Source organism: Lethenteron reissneri, chromosome 9 (assembly GCF_015708825.2).
Source record: "Lethenteron reissneri isolate LAM-NWPU_2019-01 chromosome 9, ASM1570882v1, whole genome shotgun sequence".
Classification (NCBI taxonomy): domain Eukaryota; kingdom Metazoa; phylum Chordata; class Hyperoartia; order Petromyzontiformes; family Petromyzontidae; genus Lethenteron; species Lethenteron reissneri.
The window spans coordinates 12,535,315-12,557,690 of NC_083787.1; the positions used below are offsets into that span (position 1 = coordinate 12,535,315).

A 22,376-nucleotide genomic window follows, 5' to 3' on the forward strand; every position below is an offset into this window, starting at 1 on the left:
GTTGAGGATTACCATGGGAGTCCAGTTTATCGTGGAAGTTTAGTTTACCATGGAAGTCCAGTTTACAACAGGAGCCCAGTCCACCCCGTGGAAGTCCAGTTTACCATGGGAGTCTAGTTTACCATGGGCAGGAGTCGGCAACCTGCTGCTGATAGGAACCGCCAGGTTACACCAGCCCACAGGGGATTATTGTGTCCCTCCGTCGTGCAGGGAGGGGCTGGGTGGGGAGGGAGGGGCTGGGTGGGGAGTGGCTGGGTGGGGGGGCTGGGAGGGGAGGGGCTGGGTGGGGAGGGGCTGGGTGGGGGGCTGAGATGGGAGGGGTGGGGCTGGGTGGGGAGGGGCTGGTCACCTCGTGGTGCCCTTATAAAACTCAACGTTTAACCTACTCACGCCGGCTTGTGCCCGCCCTCACAGTCGGGCATATTTGCGGAATACACCACGCCGCCGTTGACCCTGCAGGCCATTGAGCGAGCAACCCAACGTTCCTACCAGCTCCCTCCGCAGGAATTTGTTATTATGTGATACGTTGTATATCCTAATTATGTTATCAAAGAAAAGGAAGGTCGATAAGAAGTGCAGAGTCGTCCAAGAAAAGTGGAGGAATTCATCATTTCTTTGCGGAGGTCAATGGAAATCCAACAACGCAAATCAAGGTAGCAAACAGCCTCGTCGTCCACGTGTTTACGAACGTCGACGCCAGTGGCCCAAACAGGCTTCAGGAAGCCAGCAGCAGCAGCAGCACTGAGCGAGACGCTGCACAGCACACATCGCCGTACTCATTCGTGTGCGTCTTGACATTATGTGGGTTGTTGACGTGAATTTACCTCCCGTTTTTATATTGTGCTTTTCATAGGCCCGATTGTGTGGCCCGCGGGAGATGCATTTGAATCCAAACCGGTCCGCTGTCCAATAAAGTTTGACAACCCTGATTTAAACCACCTTCTAGTCAAATCGTCTGTGTCAATGTCCATGTTACAGATACATGCGCGTACCGTGCAAGGCCTTCATAGGTGCTCGCTAACAGCACTCCTCCCCCCCCCCAACAGTCTGGTAAAGGTAATAAGGGGGTGATTGCTAAAGACAATAATGCCTGTGTGTTGTCCATGCGAGCCTGCACGGCGTCTCTTCACCAACCACGAAGCGGCGAGGCCGAAGGGCGCGACGCCTGCCTCCGGCTCTGCGACAGCCGGAATCTTCAACAGCGTGCGGTACAAACGTGGACGTACGTCTGGAAGGAAATCTCTTACAATTCCACTCAGTTCGCGTTGAAGCAACGCTCGAAAATCAACATGCCGCTGTCGGGCTCACGCAAGCACGCGTATTGGTTGCTTGCTCCCAGACGTTGGGTGGCATATTACGCTGCACAGACGTGGTACGAATATTGCGGCGGATGTCATCCAGCGGCAGATCGACCACAAGCACCGCGATTGAATTGACCGAATTCTAGATTTGAAGCTTTCGTGACTGCAAGGATTCATATTCTTAGTTTTTTTCGGTAAAGTCACGTAGGTAAAACATCAAAATTAATGAAAATAAAATAAAACAAAAATCACGACGTTTCGGAGGCAACAGAAGTCTCCGTCATCAGGTGGGACCGTCACAGCCGAATTAGCTGATCAGCTAATTTTGTTTTATTTTATTTTCATTAATTTTGATGTGTTACCTACGTGACTTTACCGAAAAAACCTAAGAATATGAATTGACCGATTTCGATGCGAGCGTCGCTCACGGCTTTTAAAGCCGGCGCGTGGCCGTGACGTCCTGGGCCATACCACTGCGCGACGGGGGCTGGGGGGGAGGGGGTTGCAGGGCCATCGCGATGCGCGCGGGGATGCAGTCCCGACCTCCCCCAACCCCCCTCCCCGGAATGAGTGAGTTGGTATGCGCCACGAGAGACACGCTGGGTCGTACAGTGCGCGAGGTGGCCTTGAGTTCGCGTTGTGTTCGTGCAGCCATTGTTGCTGCTGCTGCTGCTGTTGTTGCTGCTGCTGTTGCTGCTGCTGCTGTTGTGAGAGGGGAGAAGCCTGGACCACCCTGCGAGGAGCCGTGACACGACGGGACGAGGCGGCGCGGCGCAACGATGCTACCCGCGCGGGTGCGGGTAAGCCGCTGTCACCGTCTGAGAGCAACAATGCTGCTCATGGTCTCTTGTCGATGCCGTGCCAGCGTGGTCTCGAGAGAGCGAGGCAAGGCACAGCCACTGTTCTAGGGGAAAAGTCAGGGGGTTGTTTCCCTGCCCTGTGGTTTCAAATGTCCGAGTTGGAAAGGACATCGATGATCTTGACGTCATCCTGGCCAACGCGCTCTTCCTTCCGCCATGTCCCCGCCGCTGCTGCTACTGCTACTGCCGCTGCTGCAGTCTACACACAGCGACGGGCTCGTCAGTCCTCCTGACAGCCTCCCACCAGATGAGCTCTGAGGTCTTAGTCTCCCCCCCCCTCACCGTCCTCTACACACGTCCCACCGAGCGAGGCCGTTCTCCCCTCGTCGCTACATGTGCCGTGTTCTGCCGCGGAGCTTCGGCGTTGCTGTGCTCCCCTCCTCGCCTCGACGGTTCTAGAGGCCGTCCCCGACACGTGTTCGTGTTGAGACGCCGAGAACATCGCTGGTACAGTCACTCGGTCACTCCCCAATGAGACGGCGTTGAGGCAAGCAGCGAGGCACCGCCGCTTGCCATCTCCGCTTGCCATCTCCGCTTGGCCACCCACTGCGCTCTTACACGCGCAAGCCATCATCATCATCCTCACCACCACCTCGGGTAGAGCCGTCAATGGCCACGCTGCACGGAGACCCCTGAGTAGGTAATCCACGTGGGTGGCGATGTGACCGCTTGGAATCGGACGATTGTTTTGAAGTCGGTTTTGTTTACTGCCGTATGTATGTACTGTATGTCGAACTTCTTTCGCACCGTACGTAGCCGATCGTGCTCATCGGAGGTGTTGCCATCGCATTGATTCTAGGCCAGAATGCATGGTGTGATTTGACGGCGTTCCTTGGCTCTGGCGTTTTAAGACACGTGCCTTTGTGTGCATGCCTGTATATCCATAATCAACGTTTTTGGTTTAGATCGCGTTATTTATAAATGTGTCAACACTCCACCACCCGACACGGCCAATCAGCAAAAAAGTGTCACGTTGACAAAAATACAAATAGTTCACTGCTTTAGCCCACCGGTGTGTTGAAGCGTGAAACCACAACATGTACAATTTTTGAGTATAAATAACCCAAAAACGTTTATTATGAATAATATTGGTCGCGAAAGCCTACGTGTTAAAATGCCTGTATATCTTCCACTCTCTCAGACTGCGTGTGTGTTAATAAGCAACTGCGTTAAAATGAGAGCACGATATCGTCCCCAGGTGTGCGTGTTGCGTGCCGCCTGTCTCCGCCTCTACTCTGGCACTCGCGCAACCACCGCCACCGCCACGCGCGTCAACAGGCACCTGCTGACAGATCGGGCCGGCCGGTGAGCAAAGGAACGAACCGCGTTGTTCATGTCCTCGTTGACAGACGGCGAGAGGTGGGGGAAATTGACACTTCTTAAAGCTCTCGCCGACTTGGATTATTCACGGTTGGACATCCACACGAACTACATTTTGACTTTTGAAACATCCTGAGTTATTGAGAGCAGTTCACGAACTTCATGAGAGGTGCACTGGGAGACTGGCTGTTAATGCACGTGAACGAGACCCCCTCGTCACTGCTGCGCATGTGTTCAGTCCGAAAATCTGTATTTGAGAGGTAAAACTTCAATTTGTAGGATTACCATATTACGTGGGGTGTTCCTTGCTTAAATTTGTAATATCGTATAAATACATACTATATAAGTTAATATATTAAACCTGTTTTTTTTTCCGCACTTTTTGCATAATTGTTATGCACGTGCCAATACACGCCCAGGACACCCTTGGAATGGAGAGACGTTCCATCCCCCGAGGGTGAAATGTGTTAATTTTGTAAGAAAATACAAGCAATCTAATGTCACAGCTGCGTATGAATGTGTGCTTCTCAAGCGTTGTGAAGGAGCGTTCTCTGATGAGGAAGCTCGCGCTGGGCTCGCTGGTGGGGCTGCCCTTGCTTGGAGGCACGTGCTACGCCCTGTTAGACGCACAGACCAAACGCAAGACAAGAATACTCGTCCAAGGAATCCAGCGCTTCTGCAGGTTAGCCACGCGCCGTCACTTGCTCAATGAATGCGATCTAAAATCATGGTCGAGGGTTGCCAAGAAGTATCTGACATTTTTTTAAACGTCGCACACGTTGTCGAAGCCTTTCATGAGAAAAGGTGCCTTGCTCAGCCGTAGAGAGTGGGCGGCTCGCAATCGGAAAGTTGCACATTCACAATCCCTCGTTGGGGGTTGACTTGGCCCATCATCCATCCGCAGTCAATAAATTTGGTACCACTTTGTATGTATGTGTAGTGGTGTTTATTCACGCGAACAACTTCTTTTTCTCCTGTGTCACTTTATTCGAAGCATCCCACACGGGATGCTCCTCACGTACTCCTCTCTCGAGCTCACTCTCTCTAGCTCCGCTAGCCTGCTACTCCGAGCTCACTCTCTCTGGTTCCGCTCGCCTGCTACTCCGAGCTCTCTCTCTCTAGCTCCGCTAGCCTGCTACTCCGAGCTCTCTCTCTCTCTAGCTCCGCTAGCCTGCTACTCCGAGCTCTCTCTAGCTCCGCTAGCCTGCTACTCCGAGCTCACTCTCTCTTGCTCCGCTAGCCTGCTACTCCGAGCTCACTCTCTCTAGCTCCGCTAGCCTGCTACTCCGAGCTCACTCTCTCTAGCTCCACTAGCCTGCTACTCCGAGCTCGCTCTCTCTTGCTCCGCTAGCCTGCTACTCCGAGCTCACTCTCTCTAGCTCCGCTAGCCTGCTACTCCGAGCTCTCTCTCTCTAGCTCCGCTAGCCTGCTACTCCGAGCTCACTCTCTCTAGCTCCGCTAGCCTGCTACTCCGAGCTCACTCTCTCTAGCTCCGCTAGCCTGCTACTCCGAGCTCACTCTCTCTAGCTCCGCTAGCCTGCTACTCCGAGCTCACTCTCTCTTGCTCCGCTTGCCTGCTACTCCACACTCTGCTCGCCTGTCACGGACGCTGTCTCTCTCTCTGGTTCCGCTAGCCTGTTCTCCGCTAGCCTCTTACTGTATACTCCGCTAGCTTCTCACCTCGCTAACCTCTCACTGAATCTGCTGCTAGCCTATTCTCCGCTAGGCTAACACACTCACACTTAAGGATTCCGCTAGCCTCTCCCCCGCTAGCCTGTTACTACTATACCCACACCTCAACGTCGCCCGTGGCCCCAGCAAGGGTTAAGCCAACACTGCTGGGGAGGACGAGGTGTGGAGGGCGAGGTCCTGGACTTCTCTTGCTTTGACTTCTTCACTTCTTCATCTCCAACCAACTCAACTCCGTTGCGTCACATGTTCCCCTTCTACCCCCCTCCTCATTAAGTGTCCTCAGGTGGCCCTCGGGCGTCCTTCCGGCATCTCTTGCACGTTCCCCCCCCCCCATCGCCTCTAACTCTAGTCTTCTTGGTGCCTACTCCGTGTTTGCAATTGCAGTCAGTTGATCACTGCCTCTTTCCCTAATTGCTGGCGTCTCTCTGTTTGCTGTCTCCCAGGCCACACGCTTGCACCAGCTCGACTTGACCTCACTTTTTGCAACCCCGTAAATGAATGCAACTGTTGTTTGCAAACCCTGCGCGCGTTACGCCACTACAAATGTATATTGAATATCCATCCCACCGTACATAGCCAACTGTGCGAATCGGAGGAGCGGGGAAAGGACAACAACATAAACACAAAAAGCATTTCTAAAAAAAAGAGTTTTCAATCTAGATTCCACACTGGTTGCTCTGCTATAGGAATGTGAGATTTCCACCACTGGCTCAGAGCTGTAAACAGGAGAGAGAGCACTGCCCCCATGCTCGTTTGAGCAACAAATCACTGTCTATTATTTTGACCTTGCAACAAACTTCTATTTTTAACTTGGTACATCCTCAAACATGAGCGCGTGTAATAATAAAAAATAAAAACATCAATTGCCTGAATTATTTTTTTGTTAAATGTACCGGATTAAATTCCCATTGTTTCATGGAACTTCGTTGATGCAACTTCGTGAAACCGTGCAAAGTTCTTGATGTGTCTCTTTCTAGGTCTGTGCATGTGGGAATGCGCATATCCGGCGATTACTGGTGGACCATGAACATTGGTCTCAAAGGACTAGAGGAGGTAAGTTTATGGACAAGCAATGTGCATGATGTGACAAGGTAGGATGTGATCTCATATTGTGCACTAACCTCGACATTTAAACTCAGATTTTCACACTCACTCCTGCCGTACGCCAAAATAAATACTTGCAGCTCATGACCACGTGGCGTTGGAGATTTTGCGATTTGCAATCTTATACAATGTGGTTTACATAGTGACTACATGTGACCACATTTCAAGATGCTGGATATAAATAGTGGGCATATTTATAATTACAGTATCGATATGTTTAGTTTTAACATTTATCAATGAAGGGCTTGTTTTTAAAAGTATACGTTGAATAGTTAGAACCAACACGTGAAAAAACACATGTCTCTTGTGTTAAGAGCAGTACAGAATACAAGCAGGTGTTGTCGGATTGCCACCAGCGGGCAGCCGACAGCATCGTGAACGCGGCCATACTCAACGGAGGTGTTTACATTAAGCTGGGCCAGGGCCTGTGTGCCTTCAACCACCTGCTACCTCGCGAGTTCACCAAGACGCTGCGTGTGTTGGAGGACCAAGCGCTCGACCGCAGATACCAGGAGGTGACCAGCGGAAGAGAACACTGCGCTGCACGCAGCTTGCAACTGACTGCAATCAACGTTGTCCTGCGTATTGCCTATATACACACCACTGCACGTTATATGTGAACATAAGCTAAACAATTTTTTTTTATATTACTGATCAAGGTTCACTGAGCGATGTAGCTCTTTTTCAGAAGCGACCTGGCTCAACGAAGGGACTTATCGCGTGGAAATTTATTGCAGCCAAATACTTTAAACGCACGTTGTTTCTAAATGTGGAGGGAAAAACTGGAGGACTCGGAGAAAAATTTACGCGACCACGGGGAGAACATTCCAACTCCAAATATGCAGGCATCAGGGCCAGGATCGAAACCACGACCTTCTGCATACCAGGCGAGGGAGTAAACATCTCGCCACCATGGCAGTGGTGGCTATGCTGGACGTGGCTTGCAATCCAGCAAGCACTGTGGAGGCAGCGAGTGTTGGTGGATGACAGTGTTGTGAAACTACCTTCCCGTGGGCGTCGATGAGGTGTCATAACCCTGGCTCGCCAGGAGAAGGCAGTACAGTAAGAGGAATAATCACCATCTGTTTCCATCTGTACGGGAATAGTGCTGCCTTCTTGCGTGCATGGGTTTTCTCTGAGTGCCCTGGTTTTCTCCCACATGTATAAACACTCATCACTAATTGGCTGCAAACATCTTAAAATAACAACCCTGTTTAACAGGACTCTTCTGAAAAAGAGTCCGACCACTCACTAGTGTGGCTCGCCTGAATAAATTGGTATTCAAATACATATTGTAATAATTGTTTACACCTGCTATAGTTAATCAAAGTCGGACGCAATTCTGTCCTGCAGTTTTTTATTGTGCATGTGAATGGGTGTGGGAGGGTGACATTATTAATCACTGGGTGATTGAGACACCTCCAGTTGTCGTTCACGTTCTGAGGATGGCGCCACGATCCTCAGGGCCGGCAGCGATGGTCCTGCATCGAAGAATGATCGCCCTTAATCCAAGTTTACATTTTTATAGCTTAATTTTGCTACTCAAGCCAACTTTTGTTTCAGGATTTTTGTTGTTGAATTTCGATTTTTTCACTGTTTTTTTACGTCTTCTAGAATGTGGTTGTTTTTGCTCCGATTTCTATTTGCTTCTTAGATATGCTTGTTTTTTTACGTTTTATTCAATTAAATTGTGGTAATCCGGGTCACTTGCAAAATATCTCCACCCCTATTCCTTTTGACTTCTCACTCAACAAAACAAGCGCAACGCTTCGTGCCGAGAAGGACCCCGCTTGAGTTGGCACGTGCGGAGGAACAACGCCGTACCGAATGCGACGCGGGGGTCGGACATGCCAGCCTCGTTCGGTGACGTTGCCAAACCAAAGTTGTTGTTGTTGCCGCGTACGCTGTATGCAGGTGGACGCGCTGTTCCAGGAGGATTTTGGCACAACGCCCTTGCAGCTGTTCTCCGAGTTCGACTACGAGCCGGTGGCAGCTGCCAGCCTGGCTCAGGTGCACAAAGCACGGCTGCATGACGGAACGCCTGTCGCCATCAAGGTTCGTGGCGGGACACTCGCTGACAAGCACACTGCGTTCAGCCACAATACTGCTCCCTCTCTCCGATTCTTCTCTCGCACAGCTTCACTTTGGAATTCCCTCCCCCCATTGACTCTTTTTTTTTCGCCCAACTCTGGTAACCTCGTTCACTTCGACAAATGCGCTAACTCTCACCGATAGCATCTGCGATGGTGCTGTTCATTGCTGCTCGCCTAATATGTTTGGGCCTGTGCCAGGCAACTGTGATAAAAGTACAAAAGCTGTGGGATGCACTCGTGACGGATGGTTTGTTATATTGCGTCGCGAGTGTTACATTTGCAGAGACGAGGGATGTCAAACTATACTCTTAATGATGGAACCGGAATACGTGTGTGTCTTGTGTGCTGTGGGCTCCCGTTGAGTCCTGGTTTGACTCTCTTGTCTGGGCTAGGTGCAGTACATCGACCTGCGCGACCGCTTTGATGGAGACGTGCGCACGCTGGAGATACTTCTCGACCTCGTGGCGCTCATGCACCCCACCTTTGGCTTTCGCTGGGTACTCAAGGTAACGTTTACGTACCCAACGGGTACACTTGGAAACGGGCAGCAATGTATCGCATCGCTCGGCGGCATTTCCCTTCAAGATCTCGTCATGGCCAAAGCCGTTGTTGCCACCGCCCCTCACTGCCAATGCGTGCCACCCTCTGGCAGATCCTACAGCTGCTGCACTGCAGAGACACGCAGCGACCTCCAACATCTCGCCTGACAGTCTCCTCCTACCTTCTGTTTTTAGATAGACTCACACAGAGAATCACAGACTCACATAGAGAGCCACATACTCACAAAGAGAGCCACAGACTCACACAGAGAACCACAGACTCGCACAGAGAACCACAGACCCGCAAAGAGAACCACAGACCCGCAAAGAGAACCACAGACTCGCACAGAGAACCAGAGACTCACACAGAGAACCACAGACTCACACAGAGAACCACAAACTCACACAGAGAACCACAGACCCGCAAAGAGAACCAGAGACTCACACAGAGAACCAGAGACTCACACAGACAATCAGAGACTCACACAGAGAACCAGAGACTCACACAGAGAACCAGAGACTCACACAGAGAACCACAGACCCGCAAAGAGAACCAGAGACTCACACAGAGAACCAGAGACTCACACAGAGAACCAGAGACTCACACAGAGAACCAGAGACTCACACAGAGAACCAGAGACTCACACAGAGAATCACAGACTCACACAGAGAACCACAGACTCGCACAGAGAACCACAGACTCGCACAGAGAACCACAGACTCGCACAGAGAACCAGAGACTCACACAGAGAATCACAGACTCACACAGAGAGCCACAGACTCACACAGAGAACCAGAGACTCACACAGAGAATCACAGACTCACAAAGAGAGCCACAGACTCACACATAGAGCCACAGACTCACACAGAGAACCACAGACTCACAAAGAGAATCACAGACTCACACAGAGAACCACAGACTCACACAGAGAACCAGAGACTCACACAGAGAATCACAGACTCACACAGAGAACCACAGACTCACAAAGAGAACCACAGACTCACACAGAGAGCCACATACTCACACAGAGAGCCACAGACTCACACAGAGAACAACAGACTCACACAGAGAGCCACAGACTCACACAGAGAGCCACAGACTCACAGAGAGAGCCACAGACTCGCATAGAGAGCCACAGACTCACACAGAGATACCCATAGATCTGCCCTGACGGTATTGGTCGTCCCCGTGGTAGCTGGACTCGTGAAGACCACTCCAATGGCCGTCTCTGCAATGAAGGGGTGGGGGTATCCCGAGTCTCCTCCTATCCTGCGCCAGCTTCTTGTACTTACACCTTGTGACCTGTTAGCAGCGGGCTTTCCTCGCGCGCTCGTTTGTGTTTGCCCACTGAATGAGAACGATGGCTGCGAGATGAAATCGTTGCTCACAATACTCGCTGCGTTGTTACGGAGCCCGAGGGCGTTCGTGCGATGAGTACGACTGCACGTTCGTTTCCGTTCAGGACCTCAAGAGCACGCTCGCGCAGGAGCTGGACTTTGAGAACGAGGGACGCAACTCGGAGCGCTGTGCCCGCGAGCTGGCGCACCTGGAGTACGTCACAGTGCCCAAGGTCTACTGGGCCTTCACCAGCAAGGTGAAGGCGCGCTCTTGCGCTCAGCTTGGAAGGGTGTGTGTGTGTGTGCGTGCGTGCGTGCGTGCGGTGTGTGTGTGTGTTGTGTGTGTGTGTGTCTGTGTGGTGGCCTTCATCGGTGCTTGCCGCAAGTCTGTTGAGGCTTAAACGGGGATCTTTGTCTTGGTAGCGATTAGCGCGCTGCACTACAAACCTGGCGGGCCAAGTTCGATTCCAGCTCGTGGCCAACACCCGTGATGATTATCTCAACGGGTCTTGGGCCTCCCCGAGGTCGACTGAGCCTGAAATGATTACCTGGTGCGGTATGGAAACATCGCAGCGGCGGAAACAAAGGCAGCCTGGCAAGGTGTTGGCCACCCACCCCCTCGTATGCCGTTCCGGCCTTCATAGGTGGTCGCTAACAACACTTGCCCCAACAGTCCCGTAAGGCTATATGGGGGATCTTTATCTTTGTACCTTTGGTCGTGTAGCGGTTAGCGCACTGCGCTATAAATCCGACGACTTGAGTTTGATGCACGCTCACGGCCAACACCTGTGACAATTATCTGAACCGGTCCTGGACCTTCCCTAGGTCGACTCAGCCTTAAATGAGTACCTGGTGCGGTGTGTAAACATTGCCGCTGGGGAGACAAAGGCGGTCGGGCGTGGTGCTGACCACCCACCCCCTTGTGTGCCGTGCTAGCCTTCACAGGTGCTACTTATTAACAGCACTTGCCCCAACAGTCTGTTAAGGCTACACTGTGTATCTTTATCTTCGTGAAACAGCGTGTCCTGACAGCCGACTTCTGCTTGGGCTGCAAAGTAAATGACGTGGATTCCATCCAGCAGCAAGGCCTCAGCTTACAAGATGTGAGTGGCGGCGATCTGCCGGGGGGACTTGAGGGCCAGAGTTTACTGCGGTCTCACCGTCCTGTCCCGTCCCCACCCCCCCTCCTATCTGTCGCGCTGAGCTGGTTGCGTTGTTACTCCACTCCATGCCGTTATCCGCAGGTGGTGGCGCACGTGTCACATCGTGTTTTCACCATTCCGTTTGGGTCAAGGTATAGGACTGAAACATCGTCGAGGACCGGTTTGTGAGAGAGTTTACATCTTGCGGTGGCTAGGAGATGTTAACTTCCTTGCCTGGTTTACAGGAGGTCGTGGGTTCGATCCCGACCCTGACGCCTGCTGCTGTATATTAGGAGTTTGCATGTCTCTTTCCCCTGTGGTGTCTGGATTTTTCCCTAGTTTAGTTTTATCTTTGAATGTTGATCTTGATAAGTATTGCATCCCAAATATGGAGCATGCCTACCCGGGCATTTGTCGATGTTGCTTAAAAAAATTATTGCAGATGTTCATATTTAATCAGGAGATCAGATAAACCCATGGAGACAAGTGCTACAGCGTTGAGTCCTTCGTGAGGATAACCTGGGGTTCATCATGACAATGGAAGTAGCTATGTATGGATGTATGTTGAACTTCTTTTACACCGTGCGTAGCCAACCATGCTTATCGGAGGCGCTGGTGCAAGGACAGCAAACCGCACACAAAAAGCACTTTTACAGAAATTAGTTTTAAATCTCGATTTACGCAAGATTTTCAATGCACGTAAACATTTGCAAGCCTAGACCAGTAATGTAGCCAACACGTGAATAAGCCTAAGTAAGAAGTTGAATTTCACTTCAATCAAATAAATGTGCGAGAAGGATGTTGACGAGACTAGGCAAGTAGAGGCATTGGAGAAACATTGACATTAGTATGGTTGGCTACGTACGGTGTGAAAAAGTTCATCATGCGTGCATACATACAATACATTGCAAAACGAGAAAAATGTGCAAATCAACGCGATTAACCCAAATATACGCTCACGGATGTCTCCCTGCGTTCCACGAAGTCTCTCATTGGTGACGGTGTTAATGTTCGTCCCGTCGTGTGGCTCGCTTTTTCCCCAGGTGGCAGGAAAGCTGATCGCAGTGTTCGCAGAACAGATCTTTTCCACTGGCTTCATCCATGCCGACCCACACCCGGGCAACGGTGAGAATGGCAGCGCAGGGGCGCGGCGCCCACCACAGTTTGGGGTTAGTTCACGACAACCAAGTCAACTTAAGGGTCTCGGGGGACTTGCGCAAGCCAGTCGAATCGCCGTGTGCCCTCTTGTAATGGAAAACTGGCTCCCTTGTTTTTCCTGACGGACGGCACGTGAATCCTGGCGCGATTCTTCGGCCGGTCGATCCACGATTTGTAACGGGGGCGGCCAGGTGCACGGAGAGACACGGAGAAAAATGTAATGTCACGCACGCAATGTCGGTGGTCATTTTGGAATTGCATTCACGCAAAGAGTGCGAGCTCAGCCGCGTGCCGTCGACACCTTAACGTTCTACCTCGATGCCGTTGTGTAAACGGGACCGTGCCGACACAAACAAAAAATGTGCAAGGCATATATCGCACGTGTTGTGGGCCCCACAACTCTATCTGTCGCTCGGCTGGGCCAAAGTGGTTTTGCTGACCCCGTCCGTCGGAATACTTTGAAAATCACAAAGCCATCAGAGCTCCGTCCGCACATCCAAGGTAGAGAACCACTGCTTCGGCAAAGCAGTGTTTACCCATGTTTACCGCCTTGAGTGCGGTGGTGGTGGTTGCCCGCAGTGCGGTGACGGTGTTGGCTGGCGGGGCCTGCGTTGCCTCGCTGACTGCGGTGGTTGTGGCCGTGTTGCCCGCAGTGCTGGTGAGAAAAGAGAAGAACGGCAAGGCAGGCCTGGTTCTTCTTGATCACGGCCTCTACGAGCATCTCAGTGAGCGGTAAAAAAAGCACTTTGGTGGTGTCCGAATAACATCAGATAAATGAAAAATATTTTTTTTATGCAGCGTCATTTATTCATATTGCATCACAACACTCTTTAGACTTTGTAACGTCCACAGTTTTGTGAGATGCGGGAAAACCAAAGAGACGGGAGCCAAAATTGTTGTCCCCCATCACTGCGGCCCTCGTCACCATGACTCCCCATCACCACGGCCCCATCTTCACAGCCCCCGTCACCAGGGCCCCCGTCACCACGGCCCCTCCGTCACCACGGCCCCCCGTTACCACGACTCCCGTCACCATGACTCCCCATCACCACGGCCCCATCATCACAGCCCTCGTCACCACGGACCCCCGTTACCACGGCCCCCCGTTACCACGACTCCCGTCACCATGACTCCCCATCACCACGGCCCCATCATCACAGCCCTCGTCACCACGGACCCCCGTTACCACGGCCCCCCGTTACCACGACTCCCGTCACCATGACTCCCCATCACCACGGCCCCATCATCACAGCCCTCGTCACCACGGACCCCCGTTACCACGGCCCCCCCGTCACCAAGGCCGTTGCGATGAAGGGGGGGGGAGGGTATCCCGCCCACCGTCGTGGGATCCTTGGACAGTGAGAACTAAATTCCGGATCCCTTCTCCCTGCAGACCACAGGAGTTTGAGAGAAGCCTCGGACTCTGGAGCAGAGCTCATGTGTGGGGGGGGTAGAGCGAGATGAGAGGGGAGAAGGTATGTGGGTGGAGAGACCAAGGAGGGGAAGGGACTGTGAAGATGGTGTCATACCTGAGACGCTCATTAAATGAAATCTACATATTCATCCAAGAGAGCCATGCTGAGTCATATGACTCTTTTTCAAGCAGGTCCTGATTTGATCTCATCCCGGAACTCAATATTTAATTACATATTGTTTAAAAATGTATTATGGTTCAACAATAAAAGGAAGCCACCACTGTCGTCATGCATCACACAGGATTCTGGGACTCGGTAGATCTCCCGGAGGATCGCTCCGCCGAATAGAATAGTTCCGCGGTTCGGAAGTTGGATGGTTAAAATATAATAACGTCTTCTCGTGCTTCCTTCGTATGTGCGGATGTTTGCAAGTCGGGCGTTCGTGTCTCGGGCACTGCCTGTAATATATTAGGGTACCGGGATGGCGAGATGTTAACTCACATGCCTGGTATGCAAGAGGTCATGGGTTAGATCCTGACCCCGACGCCGATATATTTGGAGTTTGCGTGTCTCTCTCCCTGTGGTCGCTTAGATTTTTTTACGGGTCCTCCGGTTTTTCCCTCCACATTTATAATCAACATGCTTTTTAGAGTATTTGGCTGCTATACATTTCCAGATGATAAGTCACTTCGTTGAGCTGTCATTTGTGGCAAAGCCGCTTCTGAAAAAGAGCTACACATCTCAGTGGGTCTTACCTGGTTAAGGAAACATTGTTTGGCTTAATTGCTATTTTACTTAAACTGACGTGTATACGTGGCTTCACGATAAATTAAACAAACAAATAAACAAAAGTGTCGCCCCTCCCGTGTGCGTGTTTGTGTTGAGCTCAGGGACCGGCTGGCGCTGTGCCAGCTGTGGCGAGCGATCGTGCTGCGGAGGGACGCCGACATGAGGCGCTTCTCGGCAGACCTCGGCGTGGGAGGTACGAGGCACCGCCGCAAGGCCACGCTCGGGCACACGGCGCGGCCCTGAGCGCCACGCTGATCTACGGCGGGAGCGCTTGATTTATCGCCCCGGTCGGAGCTCGTGATTTATCGCCCCAGTTATGAATCTTCCCAGCGTCACAAGGGCGTGCCGCGCACGCCACGGTAGCCGGGTTGAGACCTCGCAGTCGCCACCCACGTGGGGAGGCTGCAGTTCGATCCCCGCCTCCTAGCAGGCCCGTATATTTTGGGGTTTGCAAGTTCTCCCCGCGGTCACGTGGGGTTTTTCTCCGGGCACTCCGGTTCACCCCCCCACCGCGCCGCGCCCCTCCCCACCGCGCTGTGCCCCTCCCCACACTGAGAAACGTGCACTCTGATTGGCTACTCTTAAGTCCACACGAGATGAGCGGTGACCCGCTGCGTTCACTCCTGATCAGCGGGGAGTGTGGCCATGTCGCCTCTGAATTAGAACTAAACAGTTCCGTAGACATCACCCGGTAAAACAAGTTTAGTTTAGATCAGTGTTCTTCACCGCAAGGCCCGCGGGCCACTGGCGTCCCGTGGTGGCCCTTTAGTGTGGCCCCTGACGTGCGGCCCACCAACAATACACAAACCGTGAAAACACCCCATTGTCATTGTGCTGTCAAACCCAACAATAGCTGCAAATGTGTGGCGGCCCTCACACTGATTGTATTAACGGCAAAAGTGAAAAAGAACACTGGTTTAGCATATCGAGAATCACTTTAGACCAGATTTCCTCAACGAGAAATAATTCATGCATTACACATGCGTGTGTGCGTGTGTATGTGTGTGCGCGCGTGTGTGTGTGTGCGCGTGTGTGTGTGTGTGCGCGTGCGCGCGTGTGTGTGCGCGCGTGCGTGTGTATGCGCGCGTGTGTGTGCGTGTGTGCGTGCGTGTGTGCGTGTGCGTGCGTGTGTGCGTGTGTGTGTGCGTGTGCGCGCGTGTGTGTGTACGCGTGTGCGTGTGTGTGCGCGTGTGTGTGCGCGTGTGTGTGCGTGTGTGTGCGCGTGTGCGTGCGCGTGTGTGTGCGTGTGTGTGCGCGTGTGCGTGCGTGTGTGTGCGTGCGTGTGTGTGCATGTGTGTGCGCGTGTGTGCACGTGTGTGTGTGTGCGCGTGTGCGCGCGTGTGTGTGTGTGTGCGCGTGCGCGCGTGTGTGTGTGTGCGCACGTGTGTGTGCGTGTGTGTGCGTGTGTGTGTGTGCGTGCGTGTGTGTGTGCGCATGTGTGTGCGCGTGTGTGCACGTGTGTGCACGTGTGTGTGTGTGTGTGTGCGCAAGTGTGCGCGCGTGTGTGTGCGCGTGTGTGTGCGCGTGTGTGTGCGCGTGTGTGTGCGCGTGTGTGTGCGCTTGCGTGTGCGTGTGCGTGTGTGTTCGTGCGTGTGTGCGTGCGTGTGTGCGTGCGGCACAGACCACTTCCTGTTCTGTGAGATCCTGATGCAGCGACCGATCGACATGAGCTCGCGGAGTTTCCGGCTGGCGCATGCCCTGACGGCACCGGAGCAGCGCTACATGCAGGAGATGGCGAGGGAGCGCTTCGACCGCATCATGGAGGTGAGCAGCGGCCTCCGTTTAGTTGCTGGTCCTCCAGCATTCGAGACCCTAAAGCATCGTCGCACGCCCTTCTGGCTTTGACGTTCCTCCTCTCTGAAGACGACGGTGGTGGAACCATCACCAGCATCAGAACATCAGTTAGCACGGTTGCCTACGAACGGTGTGAAAGAAGTTCCACATTAGTACATGCAGCACTAAACAAAATCTACGTACAACAGCAGGCCGATGCGCACTACATCTCCTTGCACGGACAGAAAATTAGAGACACGGGCCACGGTAGTGCAGTTGTGGCCATGCAACCCAAACTATGGACCACGGAGTAAATGCAGCCTTGAACATATACTTAGAGATACACAGGAGACCGGGAGAGAAAAGTAAACATATAATTAAAAACACGAGCAAAATTAGTGTGATATTGTTGCCATGCAACCCAAACTATGGACTGTATAATGAACCAATCGAGACCCATAGAGATACACAGACACATAGAAATACGTAAAAAACAAGCCATGCACAGAAGTGTGACTCTAGTCACGTAAACCGAACTGTGAGCTACATCGTACACCACTGCGGTCTGTGCGCCTTCAACGGAGGAGGAGGAACAGCGACACGACACAAACTCTCTCTGCTAAGGCCCTCTCAGCGTGGCCAGAAGCAGCAGCAGCAGCAGACCTCGACATTGGCATCGAGCTCATGAACTTACTGCTGCTGCCATCAACATGATGCGCAAGAATGGCATTTGTTAACTTTTTGGACTGAATGGAATGTTTGTTTCGGAAGAAAAACTGAAGGTGCCTCGAGTATCGGAGTGCTGGAAGTCTTAGTATCGGGAACAGTGCCATGGAGTCTTTACTGCTGCTCAGGGTTGCAGTACGAAAGAAGTTCACATACATGCACAGCAAAAACTCTCTTATCCGGCACTTTAGCACCCGAAATGCTTGTTACGTGAGTATTATACCCGGGACGGTGGAGACACTCGCCAGGTGGCTCTGCGGGAGGGTGAGCGGCTCGCAGTCGGAAGGTCGCGGGGTTCAAATCCTGGTTGGGGGTTGACTCGGCCCACCATCCCTTCCGGGGTCGACAAAATAAATCACCACTTTGTGTGGAAGTTAAACAAGTGGTTGTCCAATGGATAGACCCATCGCTTGCCATAGACACGAGGAGATTGCACCGCTGGCTCTTGCAGGGCTATAACAGAGGTCGCAATCGGGTACCCGATACCCGTAGCCTACCCGATACCCGGCCGGGTACGGGTAGCGGGGTATCGGGTAGGTTACGGGTACCCGATTGCGACCCTGGTGCGGCCGGGTCCGGGTAAGGAATCAAAACCCGTTTGCGACCTCTGGGCTATAATCACGACATGAGCACCAATGGCGCGGTTGAACGAGCGTCGCTCGGGACGTGTTGGCTCTGCGCAGGTGCTGAAGCAGTTGCCGCGGCCGATGCTGCTCGTGTTCCGAAACATAAACACGATCCGCTCCATCAACATCACGCTCGGCTCTCCCGTCGACCGCTACACCCTCATGGCTCGCAGGTGAGGCCGCGGGCGACCGTGGATCCCCCGTGACGAGCGCGGTTTGGCTACGTACGGTGCGAATGAAATTGGGCGCACACACACACATACAGTGGACGCCGCGTCTCCCGTCGCCGTTCTCCGCTTCGCTCGTCCCCCCGTCGCTCGGCCCGCGCGTCGTCTCCCGCTGTCTCCCGCTGCTCTCCCCGCGGGAGGAGTACAGAGTGAGCCAGACGGGAGATGCCGTAGCAGGGAGATGCATGGAGCGAGGGAAACGGACTCAGCAGCAGCAGCAGCACGATAGAGGCGTCAAGTTAAGAGACACGGTATCGGAGAGGGGGAGGGAGAGAGGAGGAGGATGGAAGATATGGATGACAGGAAGCACGTGTTTTTTTTATTGGCATGAAATGTGTTCCTTGATGCAACATTTTCCGAGCTCAGATTTTCCAACGAGATCTATTAGCTCTCTCTCTTTTGCCACGCAAGGTGCCACCGTACCCTACAGCAGTGAATCATTACTCGTCCGATCGTGCACACTACTCGCATGGCATATCCGCAGTGGGCTTCAATATCGGCGTGGCCTAGCAAGTTGAGGCAAATGAAAAACTGAGAATGGTGACTGCCACTTTTACCGGACATCTGTGAAAAAGAGCTGTGTAGCCCATCGGATTCCTCCAGTCTAAATGAGAGATTCTGATTTCGACGCTGAAAACACGTGCACGCGTTTGTGTCGCAGTGCGGTGCGCGGAGAGGTGGCGCTACAGAACCGGCACAAGGGGGGCCACAGAAGGGTGCCGATGGTGGCCTGCGCCCTGAGCCTCTGGGAGAAGATCAAGTTTGAATTCGCCCTCAGGTAAGGGCTCGGTCAACGTTAGACGTTGCACTCTCTTGCGGCGCATACTCAGCCCCCACTGGGTTGTGGCCGAAACGTCGTGAGAATTGTATTTTATTATGTTTTATTATTTCCCTTCTACGTGACTTTACCGAAAGAACCAAGAAGATTGGAGCCCTTGTTTTCTCAGTGGTGCCAGCAACTTGAGCTCGATGCCAAGTTTCCTCCCACTTTCAAATGAAGAGACACCCCCCCCCCGCGACGCCAATATGCAGCGACGTTTCCCCTGAGCACGTGGCTGCAGTTTTTTTTTCTGCAGCGGAATTGCGACCGTCGCCGTGTGCGTTGTGCGCAGGTCACAGACGTGGCGGATGAAGGCCGCCGCACGGATGCTCCGGCTGTTCGCCTGGCTGGGCCTCATGAGCTACGAGGGAGAAATCGTGGAGTACCTCGAAGCCTGATGCTGCAGCTGCGGAGAAAAGAACATCTTGGGCAGAGGCCAGGGCCTGTTCCAAGAGATGATGTGCTATAAAGGTGTGCCATGAAGAAGGACCCTTACCTGAAACGTTGCTGAATTTATATATCTTTATTTTCACTTTGAGGCCATACGATGTTGTTGACGAATGTGTTTAGTTTTTCACTTGTGGTTGTACACCGCAGCCAACGCAGCCACTATCACAGCTGCAGCAGATGATTCGTTTAATTCTCCCGGACGTGAAGGCCAAGGAGAAGCAACTTGGGTCACTCACGAGAACAAAGAAGCCTACTGTTTTGTGAGGAGCACGGGCAACTTGGGCAACTTTTGTGCGTGCGTGCGTACTTGTGTGTGCGTGGGTGCGTGCGTGTGCGTGCGTGTGTGGGTGCGTGCGTGGCTGGGTCATGTAGCCCGCATGCCCAGCCTCCGCATGCCTAAACAGCTTTTGTTCGGCCGGATCGAGGGGGCTAAACGGGCGCGGCAGGGGCTAGAGAAGAGATGGAGTGATGTGGTACAGGAGGACGTGGAGCTGAGTGGACTTGCCGATGACTGGTACCAGCGGTGTCAAGATCGGCCTCAGTGGAGGAGGCTCGTGAAGGACGCTACTGGGCAGTTGGAGGCAGTCGCCCTCCAACAACAACGGAGGGCGGAGGAGCGATGCTCACAACAACGAACGGAGCGCCGGGTGGCTAAAGCACAGCAAGTTGGTACAGTAGGGGGCACAGGTGGTGCATCAGCCAGTCATCTCAGTCATCTCAGTCAGTCGACCCGTGGCACCTGGGTCTGCCCCGTGACCTCCTGCCAGCGGGCGTTCGACACTTCACGTGGCCTCAAGGTGCACATGGCCTGGCACAAGCGTCGTGGTGACGTCACCGCCACTTAGTGGCGAATGACGGTTGTTGTTGTGTGGGTGCGTGTGGGTGCGTGCGTGTGCGTGCGTGTGTGGGTGCGTGCGTGCGTGTGTGCGTGCGTGCGTGCGAGCGATGTGGCCACTGCGGGAGGACTGCTTCGTGCTCACAGCGTCTCTCCGTGGCCGCTCTGCGAGTGGCGCGCAACTCGCTCCCCGGTGCGGAGAGCCGAGCACGACTCGTCGCAGCGACGTGCCGTCTGCGGACGCTCGCGAGCGCGCCGCTGCGCCATCGCAACCTTTCCGCGCGGCGTCGGCGAGACAAATAAAACGTCGCTGAAACTAAAATGCAGTCGTCGGGGAAAACTCGACGAGCGTAGCCGGAAAATAAACCTTGACGGCGGCGGCCGGCAGTGCGAGGAGTGAGGATTGTTTTTAACGCACGGGGAAAAAAATCGAGCAAGTGTCCGCACCGGCCTTTGAACATGGCCAAGTGTCGCGAGGCACGGAAGTAAGAGAGGCCTCCCCTCCCTCGGAGTTGACGTACGTACCATAGGTTGAACTTCTTTCGCACTGCACGTAGCCAACCATGCTTATTGGAGGTGCGGAATGATAAACCACGGCTACGTGAGGAGGTCGGCACTGGAACGGAGAGGTGGAGGAGGGGTGTTGGACGGGGTCCGTGAGCAGCACTACGTTGATGACTAACTTGCCAACATGAGCACGCCGATCTTACAGTTGGGCTCCTTCCACGGAGCTCGGGGTACAAGTCGCGCGGCGCCGGGTTCTCGTCACAAGTCTGGCGGGGATTCTGAACCAATCCCAAATTTTAGCGGAGCAGTCGGAAGCCCGGAAAAATAGCAGTTTCGTAATCGTCCGACGGGGATGTGTTATGACGCGTAAACTGGGGATCTCGGGCGGCAAGAGGGGCGGCGTCTCGCGGCCGCGCGGAAGACACGCGGCTGGCGCCGGACACGCGGAGCGTGGGAGAATGTCCGGTGGTGTACAGAACGCTCCATGCTGTGCTGCACGGCGGGAGTGTCCGGTGGTTGTCGAGTGACGGCGTGACGGTGACGGTAGCGAGATTTTGAGGACCTTGCCTGGTATGCAGGAACTCGGGGATGTTCTCTCCCTGTGGTTGCGCGGATTTTTCTCGGGGTCCTCCGGTTTCTCGCCTCCACGTGTAGAATCAACGTGCGCTTTAGAGTATTTGGCTGCTATAAATGTCCACGTGCTGATGATAGGCCATCATCGGCACGTCGCCTAAAAAGGAGCTCTATCGCACAGTGAGCCTTCTTGCCTGGGTGCCGTGGCGGTAGCGTCGCGGCCGAGTGGACGGGCCTCGCGCTGCCCCCAGTACGCATCGCCACGCGCCGAGTGAACTCCGCTGATATTCAAAACGATTCCTTTGCTCGTCACCGCCGCTTTCGTGTCTAGTTGCAGTTTACGAGATTCCGCTTGTGACCAAGGGTGAACGATTGTCGGTTGTATTGCACAAACGTAACGGTGTTTTCCTCTTATGCTTCGAGAGTATTTTTTTTGCTTCGCGAAAATCGTAAAACAAATCCAATGCGAAATAAAATTGGTGGCTTATGAGCACCGCACACTACACGGGTTGATGCGTCGCATTGCAAAAACGTGTGAACTGATGGAACGCTTTCTAGCAGCGTCCCCCGCTCAAGTGGTTCTCGTTAAACTTTCTCACACACGGGTCGATTCCACCAACGCGGAACACACGGCTATTGAAATGTCCTCTTACGTTACAATAAACTGGTGAGAATGAAACGCGGGGCTCGGTACGGACGATGGAAAGCCACGCGGTGGCGCAGAGCGGAGAGGCATTGCCACAAGCAGATCCGCCTCTGTGAACAAGGCCAACATTGGTGTCTTATTCAGAGGCCGAATTGAATGTTGTGCTACGCTGGGCCACTCCTATCTGATGTCAAGATGTAAAACTTTTTTTATTTGACCACGTAACATAGACATAAAGCACCCTGGACCACAAATGATAGCTCAACAAAGTGGCGTATCGCGTGGAAATGTAAAGCAGGCAAATACTCGTGACGTTCATTCTAAATGTGGAGGGGAAAACCGGAGTGTCCCGGAGACAAATCCACGCGACGACGGGGGAGAGAGAAACATGCCAACTCCAAATACACAGCGGGCGTCAGGGTCTGGCTCGAAGCCTTGACCT

At 53.2% G+C, this 22,376-nt stretch overlaps 1 protein-coding gene across 4 annotated transcripts; it reads left to right on the top strand.

Moving 5' to 3' along the window:
* Positions 1–1,887: 1,887 nt before the first annotated feature.
* Positions 1,888–21,790, top strand: LOC133340257 (uncharacterized aarF domain-containing protein kinase 5-like). 4 transcript variants are annotated; one of them, XM_061548311.1, is made up of 16 exons: positions 1,888–2,101; positions 3,360–3,466; positions 4,014–4,163; positions 6,151–6,226; positions 6,592–6,792; positions 8,192–8,332; positions 8,763–8,876; positions 10,373–10,504; positions 11,267–11,350; positions 12,433–12,514; positions 13,201–13,279; positions 14,853–14,944; positions 16,373–16,515; positions 17,934–18,049; positions 18,765–18,881; positions 19,216–21,790. In XM_061548311.1, exons 1-16 carry the CDS (start codon positions 2,081–2,083, stop codon positions 19,319–19,321), a joined length of 1,761 nt encoding a protein of 586 aa, XP_061404295.1. In that variant the 5' UTR covers positions 1,888–2,080; the 3' UTR covers positions 19,322–21,790. The 4 variants fall into 4 exon arrangements, with proteins under 4 accessions (XP_061404295.1, XP_061404296.1, XP_061404298.1 ...); XM_061548312.1 differs by having other exon boundaries at positions 1,888–2,095; XM_061548314.1 differs by lacking the exon at positions 1,888–2,101 and adding an exon at positions 2,756–2,801.
* The last annotated feature ends 586 nt before the right edge of the window (positions 21,791–22,376 follow it).